This window comes from Stegodyphus dumicola, chromosome 9, assembly GCF_044657685.1.
Source record: "Stegodyphus dumicola isolate Sdum_Otavi_A_Nest chromosome 9, ASM4465768v1".
NCBI classification, from domain to species: domain Eukaryota; kingdom Metazoa; phylum Arthropoda; class Arachnida; order Araneae; family Eresidae; genus Stegodyphus; species Stegodyphus dumicola.
The window spans coordinates 47,832,383-47,854,668 of record NC_140776.1 but is presented as its reverse complement, the minus strand read 5'-3'; the positions used below and the strand labels follow the sequence as shown (position 1 = coordinate 47,854,668).

The window sequence follows — 22,286 nt, the reverse complement described above, 5'->3', positions numbered from 1 at the left end:
GATTAAATACATTTCTTTACAAAATTCATCTACAATTTTACATTATGAATAATGAAAACATAGGATATTCTTGATATACAAAGTTAATGGTTTACACTTTTGACAATGCAATTCAATTATTCAGTTTCATTAGTTTGGTGCCCAAGCTTATATTATTCATGCTATAAAATTTTAGATGAATTTTGTAAAGAGAATATTTTAATATCTTACTCCCATTAAACTATATATATATACTTTTTTACACTTTTAGTTCAACAATTATTTATGAGTTTTAAATAAAATTTTATTTTATAAAACTGTTTTATTATTTTTTTCCTCTTTTTAATTTCAATAACATTACCAATCCCATTATTGAACTGAAAAATCATTTTTCAACAATAAATAATCCTCCATCATTCCTAACCATTGTTTATATTGAATGATAGAAAATACCCAGTGATTTTGCTGGAAAATATCAGAAATAATATTAAAATCTCATATTAACTTCACAGTCTCAATTTGCATTTCCAAAACTTGTAATTTGGTTCAATAACTGCAACTAGTGTAAAACAGACTACTGCTTTAATCATTTCTTTACCCACCCCCATCTGTTATACAATAAATCCATAATCAGCCCATTTATTATTATATTATGTGATGTTTGTATCATAGCAAAATGACTACAGTATGAAGTTAATGTATGCTTGTTAAGTTACAGTTAAAGTACTATATGCTTGACAGCCAAAATATGCATCTTTTGCTATTTATGTTTTTATTTATTATATTTTTATGATATAAAATTATCAATCTTGCAACTTAGTAGTTTTAAAATTTCCAAACAGCGGTGTACAGCTAAATCTCATCATATGTTACATTTTTATTGCTGCCTATCTATAGAAAATTAGCACCTGATTGTTTTAACTGTTTTTCATTTTTAAATTTGCAATTTTTATATAGAAAAATTGAGAGTTCAAGGTTAACGGATATTCCTTGTAAATTATGTTAATGATTCAAAAGAGCTCATGTCTTTTTTTTTTTTTTTTTTTTTAAATATAATAAATACAACTCACAAATTTTTCAACTAATAATATAGCCTTCATTCTACTGCATATTTGTGTCTTTATATGAAGAATATCTCTGCAAAAGTTTAAAAGGTTTATTGGCAAAGGACAAGGGTATTTAACCAATGAATTTGGATTTCTAATGTTCACACTGTATCCTGATATTTTAAATCTGAAAAATTGCTCCTTACAATATAAATAAATATTTGAAATCTTTATGAAAAGGCTACAAGTCTTAGTGCAGCTTCCCAATGGTTATAACACCATAACTTCCAATTTAATTTCAGTTCCCATAAAAAGCAAATTCCCCTGTTAGAATGATTTTATCAGATTTTCTTATTGTACAAATCAATATATAACTATTGGGTTGGCAACTAAGTAATTGCAGATTTCACTCATAGATGGCTTCAGTTAAATTTTTAGGGTTGCAGATGTAGTACAAATGTAAAACACATTTTGTTATTTGATAGTTGGCAATTCAGCTGTCAATCAGTAAAAAAAGTTTTTTGATCGGTTGTGTAGTTTTCGTTTGGCGTTTGTTGAAAAATGGAAAATCAAAAGGAACATTTTCGTCATATTTTGCTTTTTTATTTCCACAAAGGGAAAAACGCATCGCAAGCTCCTACAAAGTTATGTGCTGTTTATGGTAACGAAGCCTTAAAAGAACAGCAGTGTCAAAATTGGTTTGCCAAATTTAGTTCTGGTGATTTTTCATTCAAAGATGAAAAATGCTCTGGTCGTCCAGTTGAAGTTGATGACGACCTAATCAAAGCAATAATCGATTCGGATCGTCACAGTACAACACGTGAGATTGCAGAGAGCTTCATGTATCACAAACATGCATTGAAAATCACTTAAAACAACTTGGCTATGTTCAAAAACTCAATACATGGGTTCCTCACGAACTGAAAGAACGCAACGCATTAACAGCTGCGATTTGCTAAAGAAATGTAATGAAAATGATCCATTTTTAAAATGACTGATAACTGGCAATGAAAAATGGGTTGTTTACAACAATATCAAGCGGAAAAGATCGTGGAGCAGGCCAGGTGAACCAACTCAAACAACATCAAAAGCTGATATTCATCAAAAAAAGGTTTTGTCATCAGTTTGGTGGGATTACAATGGAATTGTCTACTTTGAACTCTTACCACCCAACGGAACGATCAATTCTGATGTCTACATTGAACAACTAACGAAATTAAACAATGCAGTTGAAGAAAAGCAGCCCGAATTGACAAATCGAAAAGGTGTTGTATTCCATCATGACAATGCAAGGCCACACACATCTTTGGTCACTCGGCAAAAATTATTGGAGCTTGGTTGGGATGTTTTGCCACATCTACCATATAGTCCTGACCTTGCACCATCTGATTACTTTTTGTTTCGATCTTTACAAAACTCCTTGAATGGTAAAAATTTCAATAATGATGATGATGTCAAATCTTACCTGATTCAGTTTTTTGCTAATAAAAACCAGAAGTTTTATGAACGTGGGATTATGATGCTGCCTGAAAGATGGCAAAAGGTCATTGATCAAAATGGGCAATACATTACAGAATAAAGTTATTTAGTTCCATGAAAAAATTGTCTTTGATTTTCTAAAAAAATCTGCAATTACTTAGTTGCCAACCCAATACATTGCATTAATAAAATCAAATTAATCAAAATTCATATAAACTTGATTACCTTAAAGTTCCAAACAGAAGAAATGTTTAATGAAACTGTGTTTTTAGAAATAGTAATTTTTATTACATTCAAAATGAGCTAAGACAATTGATATTTCCATTGTAACAATATTCTACATTGAATCAAAAATTTTTGTGATACAAATAAGTTTTTGTGATTCACAATGAGATTATACAATACTTGCAGTTTTCATGTTTTTTTAAATCATGTGCATATATAAATTGTACAATTATATATAACATAAAAGAGCCTTTTTCATACAAAAATTGATAATTACAATTTTTTGTCCGTTTTTTAACTGGGGAAAAAACATTTTACAAAACCACAGTTTTTTTACAGAAATATTATTCTATAAAAATTACATCAAGCAACTGACAAGGAAGAACATGTTTAAATACATTTTTGTAAAGTTCTAAGCATTAGAACTGTTTCCTTAGTTAAAAAATATGTTAGTACTTATAATCAGCTGATTTATTCATTCTTCAGTACTTTTTCTTTAAATAACAGTTTTAGACACATAATTTTGCTTATTTTGAATGCAAGCATTTTTCAAAAAGATGCAACTGTTATTCAAAAATACTTCAGCAAGTGACAAGTATAAAAAAGCTTTAGCAAAATGTGCACATAATCTTGTCTCAGATCAAAATTCATTTATAAAAATAAGCAACTCTCAAGGTTTAAACAATTTAGTTGCAATAAATACACAACAGTGTCATCAATAAATAAAAAACATGTGGAAGGAAAATGCTGTCGTGTAGTTTCATATTTACAATTCGAGACCTGAGAATATCAAAAAAATTGAATGCAGCTCATCTAGTGGTCCTAGTACTAACTAGAAAGAACATTAATGTACAAAACATAATTTTCCTGCCTTTTCCATTCAAAAAAGCCATTCACTCAGATATCTTCATAATCAAAGAATGAAACAAATACTTGACAGATTTTAAAATACTTACTTAATAAAATTTTCAAAATACTTGACTGATTTTAGAGCTAATTTCTCAGTTACATTTTTGAATTTCCTTTAGTTTTCTATTTCTATTCTGATGCAAATGCAATTATCACCTTAGCCTCAAGAAACTGCTGTATTTTAAAAATAACCAAGTTAAACTCTCAGTAAAGAAATACACAGGGGGTGATACTGTAAATGCTTCTTTCATTTTTTAAAAAGCTATTACTATTTAGCCAAATTTTAACAAAATAAAACTCTCTAAATTACAAAATACATCCAAGCAAAATATTATTTTTGGTCTCCTTTTCAACAGGCCACTGTTCTTAATACCGAGTTCTCATTTCTCTTCTTTAAAAATGCCTTACTTCATATTACCAAAATGATGAATTGAGAGAAGAGGGGTTAGCACAAACTATATCACGATGTTATTGATGAAAAATGTGAATTTTTAAAGCACATCAGTATAATTACCAATATTGGTTACCGAATGTGACTCATCAGAGAACTTATATTCATAAAGTTTGAAAGAAAAAGAGTTACACCAGTTGCAAATGTAATATATAGAAGTTAATCAATATACAAGCTACCATGGCAGTTTTTGAATTCCTAAATCATGGAAAAAGTTCAAAATATTTAATACACTTCTAAGGTGATTTTAAATTGTAAGAAATAAACTATTGCATTATTTACTATGCTTAAAAAATGCATTTTACTAAATATATTATTTTTCAAAAGCTGGCTCAGGCAAAGCTTTGCTACAAAAGCAAATCAATCTTTGCCTACAATGAATAGTTTGATTAATACTAAAGTAAATGACACATCTTGAAAATAAGAAAGTATGAAATTATCTATCTACATGCAAGTCTTAGACACTTAGGATAACTTAATAACTGAAAACTTCTTCACACAAAAATAAAAAAATAAAATTGCTATTTCCAACATATAAGTGAAACTTTCCTTCCACAAGATGAGGCATTCAATATATATATACAAAGAGCAAATATCCAAAGATAAATTCTATCCTTAGTGTTAAGATGATGGCGGATTTAAGTCAACACTCATTTTTATTGCGCTAGATGAAAATACGTGTACAGTGGGATAAAAGCCACCAACGGGAATATGAGATAATACTTTTCCAACAACTTGCATATTGTAAGTAAAGTACACCTGAAAAAAGGAAAAGGAAAATTTTTACAATCAAATCATATTTATGAACTTAATGCAGTTTATCTAACACAAAGAAATTGTATGCACTTTTTAAAATTTTTTCAAGGTTTATCTGCAGTAATGAAATCAACCTTGAAAACAGCACACATCATTAGATCACAAATAAAAGACACTAAATTTTAATTTATATTATCAGAAATGAAAGTAAATATTCATTCATTGATTACAAGGAGATCTGTGTTCTTATCAAAAAGTGTTTTCCCCCCTCCCATAATACAAAGCAATGTTGAAATAATTCACGGTATTAATAATGGCATTTAAGATTACTATCTAATACAAGATATCTTCCCTAAGACATCCACTCTCAATCAAATATTCTAATAATACTTTTCAAATTTTTTAATATCAGATCCTCTATTGCCTCAAAGTACTTCAGACAGATGCAAATACTTCTTTAACTCCAAAATTTAAAACAAAACCACATTGCTTTAAAAATCTTTGTTTTTAATCCCATCAGCACCAATCCTAGAGCAATTTCCCCCTTTTTACAGAAATATAATATGCTTGATAATCATTTTGCCATCCTCATGCTGTGCACCATAATATTATTTACATTAATTAAAAATGAAAAACATTTGTACTTTAATGAGTTTTTTGTGCAATTACTTGCTTATGATTCTGAAGTAATAAAACTTTATGTGAATATTAATAAAGTATTTTGACTTTGAAAACTCGTAAATTAACTTGTCACAAAATTCCTTTGGCATACCAAATGCAATAAAATAATATATTAAAGACATTAGTAAATCACAGAACAGTACCATTGAATGGCATTTAAAGAGGGAGAGAATAAATCTTGATTTATATCATTTACTAACCAACACCTCAATAAAAATTGAATATGAGTCATAATGTCAAAAATGAGAGATTTTGAAATTAAATATCTTCGTCAATTTGCTGACTTGGTTTTTACTTTTTATAATGAGTACGAAATATTTCTAAATATAAGCTTAGGGATTAGAAGAAAGTATAAGAAGTTAAATTTCACAATACTTACAAAACTTATTTCTTTAAAAATTCTGAAATATGAATGTGCAGCACTTAAAACCATTTTGTAACTGAAAGTAAATGTTTATGACCAACTTTATCTAAAATAAAGCCCAGGCTATAATACAGGTTAAGTATTTCATGGACTTGGCGTATATTAAAAGTGTCAATAACGTCTAATTTCCCTCAAAATTTTGACAGTGGCGGGAAAATAAAGAGCAAGAATGAGTACTCATATGTGTATATATATATATATATATCACATAGCTAAAATTTAAAATTGTAGTTTTCATATTATTTGAAAAGTTGCTTTTCTTCCTCACATAATTCCTATTTTAATAACACTAACAACTGGCAAGGAAAATAATACTTTCTAATGCCTGTTGGGATTTAAAGAAAAAAAAAAAAAAATACTTTTAAATGTATCTGAAACTTGTACAATTTCACATTTAAATTATACTCTGCTATGGCTTCTTTCATGCAAATTTCAGTTTGGTCAGTCCCCCTTTGTTTTAAGCAAACATTTGTTTGGTCATATTATTTCTAATTAAAAAAATAGTTTTAATGCACAGAAACAGCAAAATCATATATGATAAGGAGTTAGCAATCATAAATAATAACAAAATAAAATTTAGTTCTATAATCTAGTTTATAAAAAAAAATAATTACAAAATTTTATAAAACTTTGTTAACATTTGGACAGAAATTTCAAACACTTCCTTTAAAATACCGGTTTTAATGAACTGTTTTGAACTAACTACTAAAAGTGCACTATCTGATAAATATGATTAGTGATACATACAAAATAATTAATAAATAATTATAAGGTTTCAAAAATAGTTGCAAGTTTTAAAACTAATCAAAATAATATTTTATAACTATTAGCTTTCCACATACATAAGATGAGAAAATATACTCATGAATAAGCTACATAAAATTTACATTACAGTTTAGTAATGCATTCAAACTAATGCTACATATACTTTTCATATAAGCTAAAAGTTTTTTAAGTGCGAAAATCCAAGACAAATGACATTACAAGAATAATTTGAAATGGTAATGATAAATAATTGTATTTGAAAATTACTTTTGTAAAAATACTGAACTGCAATAAGGAAAACTAATTCTCTGACAAAATTAATAAATTTTTATGTGTTTCTTCTCTGACAAACATTAGAACAGTAAATAAGCTATTTTATCAAAAAGAATTTCAGAACTGCTGAAAAATTTTCTTAGATATGTAATCGCATGCCTAGCAGAAAAGACAACTTTCAGCATTAGAAGATGATTTTATACTGAAATAATATCTCCTCCCTTTCCCCCAAAAAATAACAAGAAGAAAAAAAGAAAAAACAACAACAGCAACAAAATACAACCTTGATCTTTTTATGCATATTTCAAAACAAGCCTTTCCCGGAAAACAAGCAATAAAGATAGCTCTAGAAAAAATATTATTTTCAGAAACTTTTTCTCATTTTGCAGTATTACTTTTATTTTGCACTTATAAAAACATTTTATAAAGCTTAAAAAAATTAATATCAGCCATAAAACTAAACACATAGGAACAAAACTCTTTCTTACTTCCACTTGTGTTCTGCTTTCAACAAAATTTTCATTATAATAATCACAATCACTAGCATCCTCTTTGCTAGTTTCAATTTCAAAACTGTTCGAACTTTCATAGTCTGAAGACTCTCTTTCTTCAACATTCAAATTTAACATATTGCAAACAAAATCCATAGACTTTTTGTTGACATTCAAAAGTGAAGTGAGCACAACATCAGTCATTCCATCACTATTATCATCAGTAGATAAATCAACATAGCGCTTGTAATGGGGAGGATATATGATGCCACAACCAATGACATCGCCTATAAACAGAAAAATAAAAATATTTATATAGCTGCACATCATTTATAACATTTAGAATTATTTTTACATCTAGGATAAAAACCACATAATACTCAAAAACTAAATAATTAAAACAAAACAAATAAGACAAAACTATACTTTTATAATGCAAGGATAAATACATTAAAAATTGCATAGTTTTCATACTCCAAAATTCAAACTTGCTTTGAGATTTTTATCTGAAGAATAATTTCGATAGTAAAAAAATCTCTTTTTTTTTTTTTTTTTTTTTTTTTCATTTATAAGACAAAGACTTTTAAACTGTTTTTACTTCCTTGTACGAAGTAAAAAGGAAGTGTTGTAATCGCAAAAAGTTTCAGGCATCGTATTTCAACGAAAATATCCATTTTGACTGCTATTGAATGCAATTTAATGATGTTTTTGTGTGACATCTGTAAGTAAGGACAGAATAAAAGACTCTCCCCCCCCCCAAAAAAAAAAATATAAAACTGATTTAAAATTCAGAAGAGAATTTTTCGTGGTGTCTGTACATATGTATCTCGCGTAACTCAAAAATGAGTAACCTCAGAACGTTAAAATTTTGTATACAGGACTGCTATAACATGTAGATGTGCACCTCGTATTTTGGTTGCAATCGGCCACATCAAAAGTACATAAATATATATATATATATATCTGTTACCCGGCTCAGTGATCTCAATTTATTTACTCTTATATGTTTGTAAATTGTTCATTTGTTGCTTTAAAAATGACTAAATTTTGTTGTTCTTATCTTCAGTTAAACTCTTTATGTCTTTAGTAAATCTGCATGCGATATTTATAGAGTTATCAACAATTTAAAAGTTGTTTACGTGCGGCTAAGCTTAATTAATTCTGTCATTGCTGACATGTTTGTTTACATTTTAAACTTGGCAGAATAGTGGCTTTGTTGCCAATCTAGAGAAACTATGCTTTGCAACTACAAAGATAACGCCTTCTTTTATTATTGCGAATTATATCATGCTTAATCCATTCAGGAATTTATTCGAGAAAATAAGTGTTTAAGATTTATTTCGTAAATTTTAATATAGATAGTCTGAGTTTTTATGTATTTTTGCCTTGTCGAAAAAATGAGAACTGAATTAATTGAATGAGAAATACTGAATCGTCTGTGAAAAACTTTTTGTTTGCTTAATTTCTTTTATACATTGTTTTAGATTTGTTATTATAGTATTTGAATATAACATGTGGTAATGATTAGATAATTCTTCAAATTATATAAATTTTGTGCATTCCAAGTTACAATATAAACGAAATGTAATGCTGTTATGTGAACTTAGCGCCAGAGTGTCGCTATGGTAAACAAATATAGTGAATTTTTAACATTACATTTATTCTATTGTGGTTTAATGTGCTATCAATGAAGTAGATTTAATTAATTCTAATAAAGTTTAAATGAAATGCAAGAAAAAATGCATATAATTTAATATTCTGTACAAGGGAAGTCATGTGATGTACACATCTGCTTATCTTCATTTATTAAAATGCCTAATTACAAGAAATGCCTTCCCCCCATTTTTTAGTAATGTTTTTTTATCTAAAATTTAGTAGGGTCTAGTAAATGGGCATTCTAATAAATACAATTTCAGAGGAAAAGTTACATCTTTTAAATATTAAATAAACATGCAGGCAATTACCATGTACACTGAAGTGACAAAAGTTATGGGATAGCAATATGCAAATATACAGATGGCAGTAGTATCTCGTAGAAAATGTATATATGCGAAGTGCTTTGGCAGGGCTTTCATTTGTGTTCAAGTTATTCATGTGAAGAGGCTTTGACATGTTTATGGCCGCACGACGAGAATTAACAGACTTTGAATGCGGAATGGTAGTTGGAGCTAGACGCATGGGTCATTCCATTTCGGATATCGTTAGGGAATTCAACATTCCGAGATCCACAGTGTCAAGAGTGTGCCGAGAGTATCTAATTTCAGGCATAACACCCCACCATGGACAGTGCAGTGGCCGACCACCTGCACTTAACGACCGAGACCAGCGACGTCTGCATAGAGTTGTCAGTGTTCAGTTTAAACAACACTGCGTCAAATAACCGCAGAAATCAATGTGGGACGTGTCTGATAGGACAGTGCAGCCAAATTTGTCTTCCTTGGGCTATGCCAGCAGAAGACCGACTCGGGTGCCTTTACTGACAGCACGACATCGCCTGCAGCAACTCTCGTGGGCATATCGGTTGGTCCCTAAACGAATGGAAAACCGTGGCTTGGTCAGATGAGGCACGATTTCAGTTGGTAAGAGCTGATGGTAGGGTTCGAGTGTGGCGCAGACCCCACGAAGCCATGGACCCAAGTTGTCAACAAGGCACTGTTCAAGCTGGTGGTGGTTCCATAATGGTCTGGGCTGTTTTTACATGGCATGAACTCAGTCCTCTGGTGCAACTGAACCGATCATTGACTGGAAATGGATACCTTCAGCTACTTGGAGATCACTTACAGCCATTCATGGACTTCACGTACTCAAACAATGATGGGATTTTTATGGATGACAATGCGCCATGTCACTGGGCCACAATCGTTCACGATTGGTTAGAAGAACATTCTGGACAATTCCAGCGAATGATCTGGCCACCTAGATCGCCCGACATGAATCCCATCGAACATTCATGAGACATCATCGAGAGGTCAGTTCGTGCCCAAAACACTGCACTGTCAACACTTTCACAATTATGGACGTCTATAGAGGCAGCATGGCTCAATATTCCTGCAGGGGACTTCCAACGACTTGTTGAGTCCATGCCAGGTCGAGTTGCTGCACTTCGCCAGGCAAAAGGAGGACCGACAAAATATTAGGAGGTATCCCATGACTTTTGTCACTTAAGTGTATATAAATTACATAACTATTGATATTGATTACAACAGTTACATTTAGTTCAGTAATTTCAATTTAAGCCTGCATCCACTCTACTGGCTATGACAGAACTGAAAACAAATAGGTAAAAATGTACAATTAATTTTTCCATCTACACTATAGTAAAATACAGTCAAAAGTCGTTAATTCGGACACCCATAATACGGACCTCAAAGCTAAAAACTTTCTGCACATGCGCATAGGCGTTTACCAGTGCGCGTAATATCTTTACCACTGCGCATATGCGTGTGCGCAAGCGCAGAATACGTTTTCGCGTGCGCGTTTTATGTATAACGGACGGTATTAGCTAAAATTATCTATTTCAGTTAATGTTGATGATTGCGTTCCTTAATCTTCGAATTGGATCCAGCTTATTATTTTAGCAGATTGTAAGAGCAATTTTATAAAAGTAAACTTGAATTTTCGATTATGTCAAATAGAATTTCCGATGCTGGAGCTCCCAAAGGATCTACAAAACGAAAGTATGTTTAAATGTCCATCAAACAAAAAGTGGATTGCTGAAAAAAATGGATAAAGACATGAAGAAGGTGACAGAGAAGTTAGTGAAAACGAAAAAATTTCGATTGACAAGTTAGTCGGTATTTTCGGCACAGCAATTACGGGACTTGAACAGCGGAACTTTGTAACTGAACAAGAAATTATTTCTGTTTATAGAATTAAAGAGAAAGTATTATCACATAAAACGAAGCAACTTAAACAACTTACATTGAAAGAAATGTTTAATAAAGTAAACAAATAAATATTAAGCTTTTTTTTTTTTTTTTTGTAAATTTTGATACCCTTTAGATCATAATTGTTCTTTATTTCATAAATTATGGTTTCATATTTTTAATTTTAGTATTTCTGCATGCCATCTTACGAGATTTAAACTGATGATCTATAATCCGGAAAAATCGATAATCCGGAATCGCCGAAGTCCCGACGAGTCCGGATTAACTACTTTTAACTGTACTGGATTTACTTAGCTTGCCTTAAAATCTAATTAGAACAATGATCTTGATGAATATTTGTCAACCTCTTTTTCTCTTTTCATGTGACATGACACTCTGCCTATCATCAGAGAGGGTTCAGCTGTTATTCGTGTCGCATGATGGTGAATAATCAGTGTTGTCAATGTCTGCTGATCTCTGTACACCTGTTAGCTAATGTAGACTCCAATCAACGATCACAAGCTATAAGGTCCAAAGACCTTGATGTCAATTCGTGATGATACCCAGATACAATCATTAGTGACAGAGATTCCCATACAAATAGATCTAGGTTTAAATCCCAGCGAAAACAAGGATATTTGCAAGTGTGTAGTGTCTGCGCAGCAAGGGGCACTCAAAATACACAGCAAGCTGAAAGACTTCTTGAGAGGTTTGTGGCAGGTAAAAAGGGATGAGAGACCTCAGATCATCTCCCTTAAAAGTGGAAAGGCAACTTAACAGTTAGTATAGCCCAACAAATACCTATGGGAGATGATACTTGTTATCTGTCTCTTCATGATGAAAAGACTGAATGAAGACACATTTATTGCTAAGTTTTGATCACAGCATGTACTAGACAGTATCTGTAAATATGCAGGTACTCATTCCTGCATCAATGTTGTACAACTATTTTGGCAATAAAATATAACTGTTCTGGAAACAAAATTTTCTTTTATTAAAAAAAAAAAACTCATGCCTTTCCGGGCATATTTGTGAAAGCCACATTTTACTACTTCTTATACTTTCTGATTAATTAAATTATATTTTTTCTGTTACTTTTGAATCACCCCAATCTATGTACACTATTAATCTTAAAAGATGTAGAATTTTTGAAGAACATATATTTTGAAACATAATTTTAAAAATTACCTTTAGAGAAAACAGGTCCATCTAAATGTACAGCATCACGATAAAACACGCTGCCTGTATCTAAAGAGAAAATGAATTAAAAGTCTTAAAATACATATTTTAAAGCATTATAAACTTGAAATTTTAACAAATTTATAAACACAATTAGTACAATTTAAACCTAACTTAATATTAACACAGAAGCATTTAAAAATCAGTACCTGAAAAATAGCCTATTGAACCAGCTGTTTTCCCAGGAGCAACTTTACTTGGGTAATCCTGAAAAATATCCATATTATATAATATGGTATACTCTTTCAGGTAATACTGGTTTTGTTACGGCTGTTTAAAAATTTCTATTCATAGTTCCATACAACCTTTTTTTAAATACTGATATAATCACATTATATTTAAATTTTATCATTCCATGTTCCCAGAATACTTAAACAGTATCTGGGAATATGAAATGATGGTATTCAAGAAAAATCTATATATCTTATAAAAGAGGAAATTTTAAATGTTAATAAAAAGCATTTTAGTATCTTGTCATATTAGATACATCATATAAACGATTCATTACTACTCTTAAAAAGTTAATATTCACTTTTAGGCAATATTTTGTATAAGGTTTTCACTTTTGTGCATAACACTTCTAGTTCAGAACATAATGCATTTAAAAAAAAAATGAAAACAGGAATTGAAACTTTTGCAAAATGAAGTAAACAATGCACAAATAAGCTAATCACATCAAAATATTACATCAATGAACAAAAATTCTACATGAAACAGAATATATTACATGACGCTTTTCTTGAAAGTGCTTGTGCTGATGAAATAAATTTTTTTGGTAAATGGATATTAAAATCCCATGAATATAAACACCTTGCATATTTTGCAGAATACAATACCAATATTTTTTTCAACATTTCAGGGACATCAGTGTTTCCAGTGTAACATCTATGGAATGAAGTATGTGTTAAATGTTCAACCATGTATATTTCTGTTTAGAATTTGCTTCAAGTTACTAATTACAACTTCAGTTTATACTTAGACATAGCTTTCAGAAAGACAAATACATATTTGTAAACACTGGAATTTTTATCAAATAATCCATAGAAAAATGACATCTTAATGTTTTAAATGTATCATTCCTCTAACCTGAATTCAGTGCAGCATGCGTTAAATGAAATTAACCGTTTATGTAGGCAAACTATGCTGCAAAGCTTTCTACAAAAGCAATCTAACACAATCTAGTCTTGATGAGAATATATTCTTCGCAAGTTTTTTAAACATAGTTTCGAAATTGCCCATCTAAATACAGACATGTTAAATACAAATAACTATCTATACATGTGTACCTAATTAAAAAAAAGTGGGACAGTATGCATAAAAATCTAACTATATTAGCTATGCTTTAACAAAATAAAAACATTTACATTTTATGTATCATTTTTAATGCTTACCTTTCTACAAACTCCTACTGTAATACTGCTTTCATCATCACAATCTAACAAATGAACAGAAAAATAGGAATATAAATAATTCAATGGCTTCTTTGCTTGGGCAAATCTCAGCTTCTTAACACTAGTTCGAGCTGGGTAAGTAGCACTTTGAAGTTCCTGAAAATAAGTTTCTATAAATTTTCAATCAAAGCAAAAATATGCTTTATTAAAAAATGATGGGTTGAAGAAATTTACCTTTATTCTAATCTAAGTACGACAAAAATAATTTGCTAGCTATTAAAGCATACTCACTGAAATTCTAATAAAAAATAAAATAATTAACCGCTAGAGCACATTTTACCGTAATAAATAAAAAGAGATCAAATGAAGGAATAAAACTGCCATAACACATAAAATACATATGCAGAATTTACCTGCAAAAAAAAAAAAAAAAAAAAAAAAAAAAAAAAAACCTTAAATCTCTTTTGAATTATAAATTTTCAACAATGAATCAAGCAAATTATTTAAGTTTTCTTTGCTTCCAATTTATAAGCATTTTCCAAAATAACCATTTATTTACTGGAACATTCTACTTTATTTTTTTAAATTATAAAATATGTTTATGAGAATAAATCATTAATGTTTCAGAAAATAACAGAAAACTTAATATTTACAAATAAAACATTTAAAAAGCTGAGAATTATTTCCTGGAATAAATCTATGTATGAAGCCTTAAAAAAAAGTGTGGCTTGTGACAATTTTTTATATACGAGATAAAGTTTAGGTACAAATGTTAGGTACTGAGAAGGTAATACATTTATTTTCTATTTATAGCTTAAATTTCTAAGATATTCTCAGAACACATAAAAGAATACCTCTTAAATATTGCTGGGAATAATCCTGGCATATGAAAACAGAATATTTCATGTATACTCCAGCATATGATTTGAACACTATGAAATCCTAGAATATTTTGGAGATATTTTCATGCTATGTGAGGCATTATCAGATCTAAATTTCAAAGACCCTATCTGAAATCAATGCATATGTGGAGGTATCTGAAATCAATGCATATGCCTATTAAGGACTGCCTTTAATGCATGCAAAAGAAAAAGCCACATGTGCATCTATTAGAATATTCAATTTACAGAGACATTTTAGGAAAACAAGAGTTTGCATTAAAATTCCTGTCTGGGAAGAATTATCAAACTGATCAATAAATACCAATGTCTTGAGAAGTACTAAACCACCCCTGTGTACAAGAAAATCAACAATCTCATAGAAGGATGGAGAAAAATGATTCACATGGAGAAAATTTCTTTCAACAAGGACAAAATTTGGAAAGAAAACAGTTTTTCTACTTAAAAATCAAGAATGAATTATCTCTTTTGTTTGCTATTCTATATCACATATTTTCTTTTAAGAAAGAAAAACCAGGACAAACCGAAATTCTGAAAATATTTTGGAATAGTAAATGCTTTCATTAAAAACGGGACCTCTGAGAACAATACTCTGTCTGGTATGTCTGGTATCATACTCATTTTAAGCCTTTCATATCAATGGCATATGGGAAATTTTGATATTCAGTACGTAAACAGAAAAGATGCAGATAAAGTTATCCAGCAGGTAGCTCCACCCATAAAAATCCTCTATTCTGAAACACCTACACGTTAAAAATTTCAGAATGTTTTCGCTATCGGAACCGGACTTGCCACAAATGTTAAGCTAAACTCACCATGTGCTTCATATGAAGGCACCATTTTGCACAATCTGCAAAGTTAATTTCACTGAATTGCCATTTTGCTTTACCAAAGTTATGCTCTGTAAAGTTAATTTCACTGAATATTTGGGACTTACCAAATAATAAAACATTTTTAACATAATTTCTGCAAGAATGAGGAATTATGCTCTTTGAATTTTTCCGCACTGACTCCTACTGAAATTCGACTGAAATTGAAAATTTCCGACTGAATTTAGACTGAATTGACTACTGAAATTTCCGACTGAAATTATGTTTTATATTTTTCACTGAATTGTCATCATTTGGCAGTATTTGAACCTAAGCCTGAATACAGAAAAGTACCAAAATTTCCTCCTATATCAATATCAATAAATGCTAAAGTGCTCCCTTATTTATGCCATTTTGGATTATGAAAGTTGTCACAGTATTGCTTTAATATCATAAAATAATGAAGAGCAGTATTAGCATTTAGAATTAAAATAATTGCTTTTATATACTACAAGAAATTATTTAAAAACTCTAAATGCTATTATATATTATATATGCACATATCGATACTTATGTAAGTCTATATTAATGCGGCATATTACATGAAAATTGTTGGAATAATTACATTTTTTATTTAAAAAAAATGTTTTGTATTTATATATATATCATAGCTCCCAATTCCAAAACATGAAAACCTGGGAGGTTCTCATGCCCAAAACCTAGAGTTTCCGGATGATTCTCCAGCTACACAGGGATACCATTTCAAATGAACTCCAAACTGACTTATATTCCCTTTATAATGCATGATCAAGTTACTCAAATACTTACAATATGATTCTGAACTAAAGTGCATTAATATTTAATTCCATATTTTTATATTCTTTAACTAATTTTCTTTTATAATTTTCATCCTGAGTAGGGAAAGAGGGAAAGCTTTAATTTTCCAAAGTTCTATAAACACGTTTAAAATAAGATTAATAATTAATGTACGAATTGCTGGATGGATTGAATGGATTATTCAATTATGGCAAAGCACATGAGGGCTATCTGCCTAAAGGGGAATGCCTTCATGGAGGACTTTCTAAGGGAAACTGGCTCGTATATACGTTACACATGGGGAAAACCCCGAAAATGCCCAAGCAGCCAGCCTGTTTGCGGGATTCGAACCTTGGACCGAACTACCAGTGTTCAGCGTCTTCTCCATTCGGCCGCTGGTGGGGCCAGATTGCGGGCTGAATAAACTTAGTAACGTACCATACACTAATGTAAAACCAAATTTCACATGAGAATTTATTTTGGAATGGAAGTACTTTATTCTATTCTTGAATTCAAAATAAAAGAATAAAGATCCTCTTCATTTAATTTTAATCTATAACTCAATGAATATGAAATAGTTAGACAATCACATTTCAAAAGATTCTTTACAATACACATCAAATGGGACTGAGTAAATATCAGTTTAGATCTCATCATCAGCAAGTGACAAATGCAAGAAATATAAAACTAAATTACTTTCTATGTACAAAAACTACTCAAAATTTTATAAGAACTTTTTTAAAATGTAATTTATTAACTACATGCAGTAATTTTACTTTTAAATGGCAAATAAATATAAGGGAAATAATAATTTCAAACTTGTACCATTTAATGTCAATAGTTCCACTCTACTGCAAATACAAGTAAAAAATACTTCCCCTTATAAAAGAGCACGATGTCTTTTTGGGGAAGTGAAGAATTGCCCACTGCTTGGCGCGTTTTTAAAAATTGCACATACTCAGTATCCATGTACACATAGACCTATTTTCACTTAAAAAAAAATACCAAAATTGCACAAAAATAGCATTGTGTCCCTCAACTTTATACATGTACACATTGACCTATTTTCACTTAAAAAGTCAAAGAAAATGACAAAAATCCAATTCTTCTTGCTCTTGCATGAAACGCTAAACAAACGCCAATCAAATAAGTGGGCGATTCTGCACTTTAGCCCTTTTTTTTTTGTTTGTTTGTTTTTCTCCCCTATTTAAACACTGTGCTATTACTTCCTTTTTAAATATTGCACAAGGAAATATTTTATTTCCTTTTTATGTAAGGAAAAATGAACACTTTATTTTGCTTTTAAATATCACGAGAGAAGGCAAACAAACAACTATATATTGTATCAATTATACCAAAGTAATGCTTTTACTTAGAAAGTAAGGTCAGCTTATAAATTGTAACAATGCTGTAAGTAGCTGTGGTCTTAAAAAGTTCTCTTCTAGAAGATTTTGTACAAGAAATTAGATTAAATTCATATTACAAAATTTCTGTAACATCTTACTCATCTAGAGTATCTCACCACTCATTTTAATCCTGGACAAAGCTGCCAATATTCTGTAATTTTATAATACACACAACAAATGGCAAGCTTCATTTAAGATTTTTAAAAAATGTAGTACCTGGGATACGTTGCAAATGCTCAAATGCTGACTAAGGCAGGGGCATACTGGGCAATTGTCCCGGGCTTCCAAATCGAATAGAAAATTTACTATTATAAAAATTTAAATCTCAAAAAAATTCTCTTCTCATTACTGAAGTAGTAAAGCAGAAGGGGCCCCAAAAACTTTTTTGCCCTGGGCCCCATTTAGGCTAAGTCGGTCCCTGCAAATGCTACACAATTATAAAAAGTATAAAACACAGCAACCAGCTTTTAAAATAGCAAAATTTTTTCATAGATTAATTTGCTCCTGGTGAGAGAAACCGTTCCTTCTTGAAATGCACTCAGCATTTTAAATGAAATCAATGACAAACACAAGCAGGATTTTACATATCAGTGTAAATTTTATGTTTGCACTTAAAATATTTTAAAATATTGTTAAAAATTGAAAAAATTATTTTGACATTTATAGCTTAAGATGAAATAAAAAAATTTACCAAAATGCAATGAGATACTGGAAAAGTAATTCTGTAAACACTGCGATAATGTTCGCAGATGCAATTGCAGATTTGATTATGTTTCTACTGAGGTAACTTAAGTCAACAATGCATAAAAGCAAAGCTCTAAGTCACTGCACTGAATTCAAAAATATACCATTCTGGGTATTTAAAACCATTTGATTATTTATTTCAAAATACTGAAACTACACTCTCTCTAACTTAAACTGTTCATAAAAGAATATTTGCAAGCAATTTTAAAAAGCTTTAGTAACTTCAAATAAACAAAAATATAATATATATTTTTCCACAGAACAAAACTTATGAAAGATTAATCAGTTTTGCTCTCTCTATACATCTCTCTCTTAAAAAAAAAAAAAAAAAAAAAAAAGGGTGGGCATTGTATATTCATAAATTAAAAAAATATTTACTGCACTGAAGTACAAGAAGTGACATACCTGGCCTGACGTGTGAAGACCAATAATTCGACGCCAAGGATTTCTTTTACTATAATTAATAGGTAAAAAGTAGTATATACTTTCGTTTGAAGGCACTTGTTCACATGCAGAAGCACTTTCTTCAGTTTTTACATCATCAAATTTCTCACAGTTGTCCAATTCATTATCAGTACACTTCTCATCAAATGAATCTCCCATGGCGTCAGACACATGAAGAATTGGAGAAATTCGATCATTACTAGATCGTGGATTAACAGAAGCTAAAATCAGATTGTCCTCATCCATCTGTGGAGGCACATTGTTAAAGTCTAAAAGATCTTTATGCATCTCTCGCACTAACATACGAGCTAGAAGTGGTCCAGCTGGCATCAGAGGTCTCAAATCTTCATTATTTCCTACAGATAATAAGAATTCTTGTAATAAAGAACTACATTTCTGAAAGAAGAATAAAAATACAGAATGCAGCTTAAAAATATGTTTTCATTACCAATTCTGTTAAAATAAAACCACCTCTGACTAAATACCTAAAATTGTGGAGTAGTAAATGACTTAATGCAGTGGTCTTGAACAGGTGAATCGCAAAGCAATTTTATGTGGTCTGCAAATGTTGCAAATATTTCAATATTTTAGTCACTTGAAGTCAGAGTTTATATTATTTGCATTACCATTAAAATGAACATGAATGACATGAACATTACAACAGAAAATCTATAAATGGACCTAAGTAATTTACACTGTGATAAAAACCTTCTTCAAAGATTTGAAGACCCAGATTTTATTAACTTTTATTCGTACTGTCAAAAAATAAATATGCTCAGTTGTGAATATTTGCACTAAAAATAACTGCTTTGTCTGGGAACACATATAAATTTATATGTAAACAGCATTTTTTACAGTTGAAAATTAATAAAAAAAAAAGAATCCAGTTGATCTATCAGCATCCACAATACATAAAGATAATTTATAGCAATTTTTTTCCAATGATAAACTTTATCATAATTGAAATGCCATCAAGAGTCAAGCTGTAGTAAAAAATAAATTTTACAATTATTTGCATGAATGTTTCGCACTATGTGTTGCCATATAGTATGCACTAATCACAAATTTAATTAATTTAAGAAAGAGACCAGGCTGTCATTATTTATTCTCAAGTTTTATCCCACTTGAAAGGTTTTGATAATTTGTTTGGTTTAAAGTTATTTAAAGATTAATAAAACATGTTTAATTAATCATTAAATAACTTACTTGAAAATTTTCACATTCTGAAATTTAACATTTAGCTGAAAAATGTCTTGCAAGTACCAAACTTACAGATATAAAATAAAATTGAATTTTTTTCCTTTGCATTATTGTTACCATGTTTATTTATGTTTTGATAAAAGTTTAGTCAGCAAAATTAAAAATTTATTTGAAATATTTTTATTTTGTAAAAAAAAAAAAAAAAAAAAAAAAAATCTGACCCATCTGCTATTTTTCTATCAGGCAAATTGAATTTGATATTACTTATTTAATGGATTTATTAGATACACTGATTTTGTCTTTCTGATGCTCTGAAAATCCAGGTCAGAATTAAAGACTTATCATAAAACGTTACAATCATGTTTATTTCAAACAAATGTTTGCAACAAAACTGCTAAAAAAGTCAACATGATTGACAATGGCTTATGAATCCAAGATCAAATTTTGACAATTTTAAATTTCAAACTGACATGCTTCTCTTCTATATACAAATGTCTGAAATTTATTCTTCTTTATTAAAAGCAATCTTCAATTCTCAGTGGCATTTCTTTTATTGTTTTCAATAATATTTAATGAATTTTTTTAGAAAAGTTTCAGATTTCTTGTGCTAAACATACATTTGTTAGTACTACTAGTTTACTGTAAACTAATTTGTTAGTACTACTACATATATTTGTTAGTACTAAGTCACCCTTTATAGGAATTATCCTGCTGTTATCAATATATAAATTGACAGATTCATAAGGAACATACTTATTGAGTATCTGCATGTATATTTACACTGAAATTGAACCAAATAAATTAAAAAGCCTGATTTAAACGTTTGTAACTATTCCCTGTTTACAATGTAAAACAATTACAGCACAAAATAAAATACAATAGCAAATACAGATAACGGTAAAAAAATAACTTTGCTAATAAAAACGCATGCACTAATTTTCATTACGCGATTCATTAAAAATAGTTATACGTCAAATCATATCAAAGTTATACGTTGTCAATTCGCAATTAAAAGTGAAATCAACTAAATAACTTCCAAAACTTTGTTTTGCGAAATTGAGTACATTATAACAGAAAATTAATAAGGCGAATTATCTGAAGAAACATTTATCATCTTAGTTAAAATGACATTGCTAACTTTATAATTTCTTCAAAAAGAATAAAATGAAAAAATAATAAAAAGTTAGAAATTCTCTCCAAAAAGCTTTTCTAATTTTAGAAAGTCTTTAAAAGTTATGATATAATATTTATGAATTATCTTTTATAGCAGTTTATATGTTTGAGGAAACCTCATTTCTACAAAGTCGGCTAATGAATGTCAAAACTTAGTTAATTTCTCAATCCACAAGTAAACAAATTTACCTAAGCCTAAGCCGCAATTTAGAAAATCTGCCATTGCACCTGGTTTGTTTATGCCTGGCATTTCATCGACTTTGACACACAATCCGCGTATACTTCTCGCAATTTCGAATATGATAACAGAAAACGTAAGCGTTAATCACACATTTCTTGTTTCCCATTGCACCATCTTGGAGGTCAGCTGTAGTTGAAGTTTTGGTGAATAACAGCGGGAGTTTTAGTTCGTGGACAATGCCCTTTGTTTTTAAGTATATGTAAACATGCTTGTAAATTATTTGTTGTTATTAGACAGAATAGCTACTGAGAAATGGCAATGGATAGTTTTAGTTCTCGTTCTACGTACGTTCTAAACTATCTAGATGTTACTGTAAAAGTCCGAAGACTGGTAAATCCTAGGTTTTACCGGTAAAACTTAGCTTAATGTGGCTTGGCAAAGGTCCGAAGTATGCTTTAATATGAATAAATTTAGGTCTTTTACCAAGCCTTTGGGGTGACACCTAGGAGTTACTATGCCTTCCGGTAAAAGCCCGAAAGAGGGATTTAAATGGACCTTGAATAAGCCTGCTCACGCAAATTCCGTCGCGACACTGTTCTGTTCCTGCATTTTCTTATTTGCGCCATTTGCAGTATAGTT

General features: G+C 30.0%; 1 protein-coding gene across 1 annotated transcript; it reads right to left on the bottom strand.

The window, feature by feature from the left end:
- Positions 1–2,769: 2,769 nt before the first annotated feature.
- LOC118193421 (SPRY domain-containing protein 3-like) lies at positions 2,770–21,898 on the bottom strand. Its single transcript, XM_035364510.2, has 7 exons — positions 21,656–21,898; positions 19,055–19,449; positions 13,976–14,131; positions 12,734–12,791; positions 12,534–12,593; positions 7,477–7,766; positions 2,770–4,848 (listed from the first exon to the last, which is right to left on the bottom strand). The coding sequence occupies exons 1-7, from the start codon at positions 21,714–21,716 to the stop codon at positions 4,711–4,713; spliced, it is 1,158 nt and encodes a 385-aa protein (XP_035220401.1). The 5' UTR covers positions 21,717–21,898; the 3' UTR covers positions 2,770–4,710.
- Between the last annotated feature and the right edge of the window lie 388 nt (positions 21,899–22,286).

What these genes read in the sequence shown, in the direction of transcription:
- LOC118193421 (XM_035364510.2), bottom strand. Translation starts at nt 21,716, where the DNA reads ATGCCAGGCATAAACAAACCAGGTGCAATGGCAGATTTTCTAAATTGC. An exon ending in TTCAATAGGCTATTTTTCAG is followed by an intron (nt 12,594 to 12,733) that starts GTACTGATTTTT and finishes TTTTCTCTTTAG; the next exon opens with ATACAGGCAGCGTGTTTTAT. An exon ending in TGGACCTGTTTTCTCTAAAG is followed by an intron (nt 7,767 to 12,533) that starts GTAATTTTTAAA and finishes TTCTGTTTATAG; the next exon opens with GCGATGTCATTGGTTGTGGC.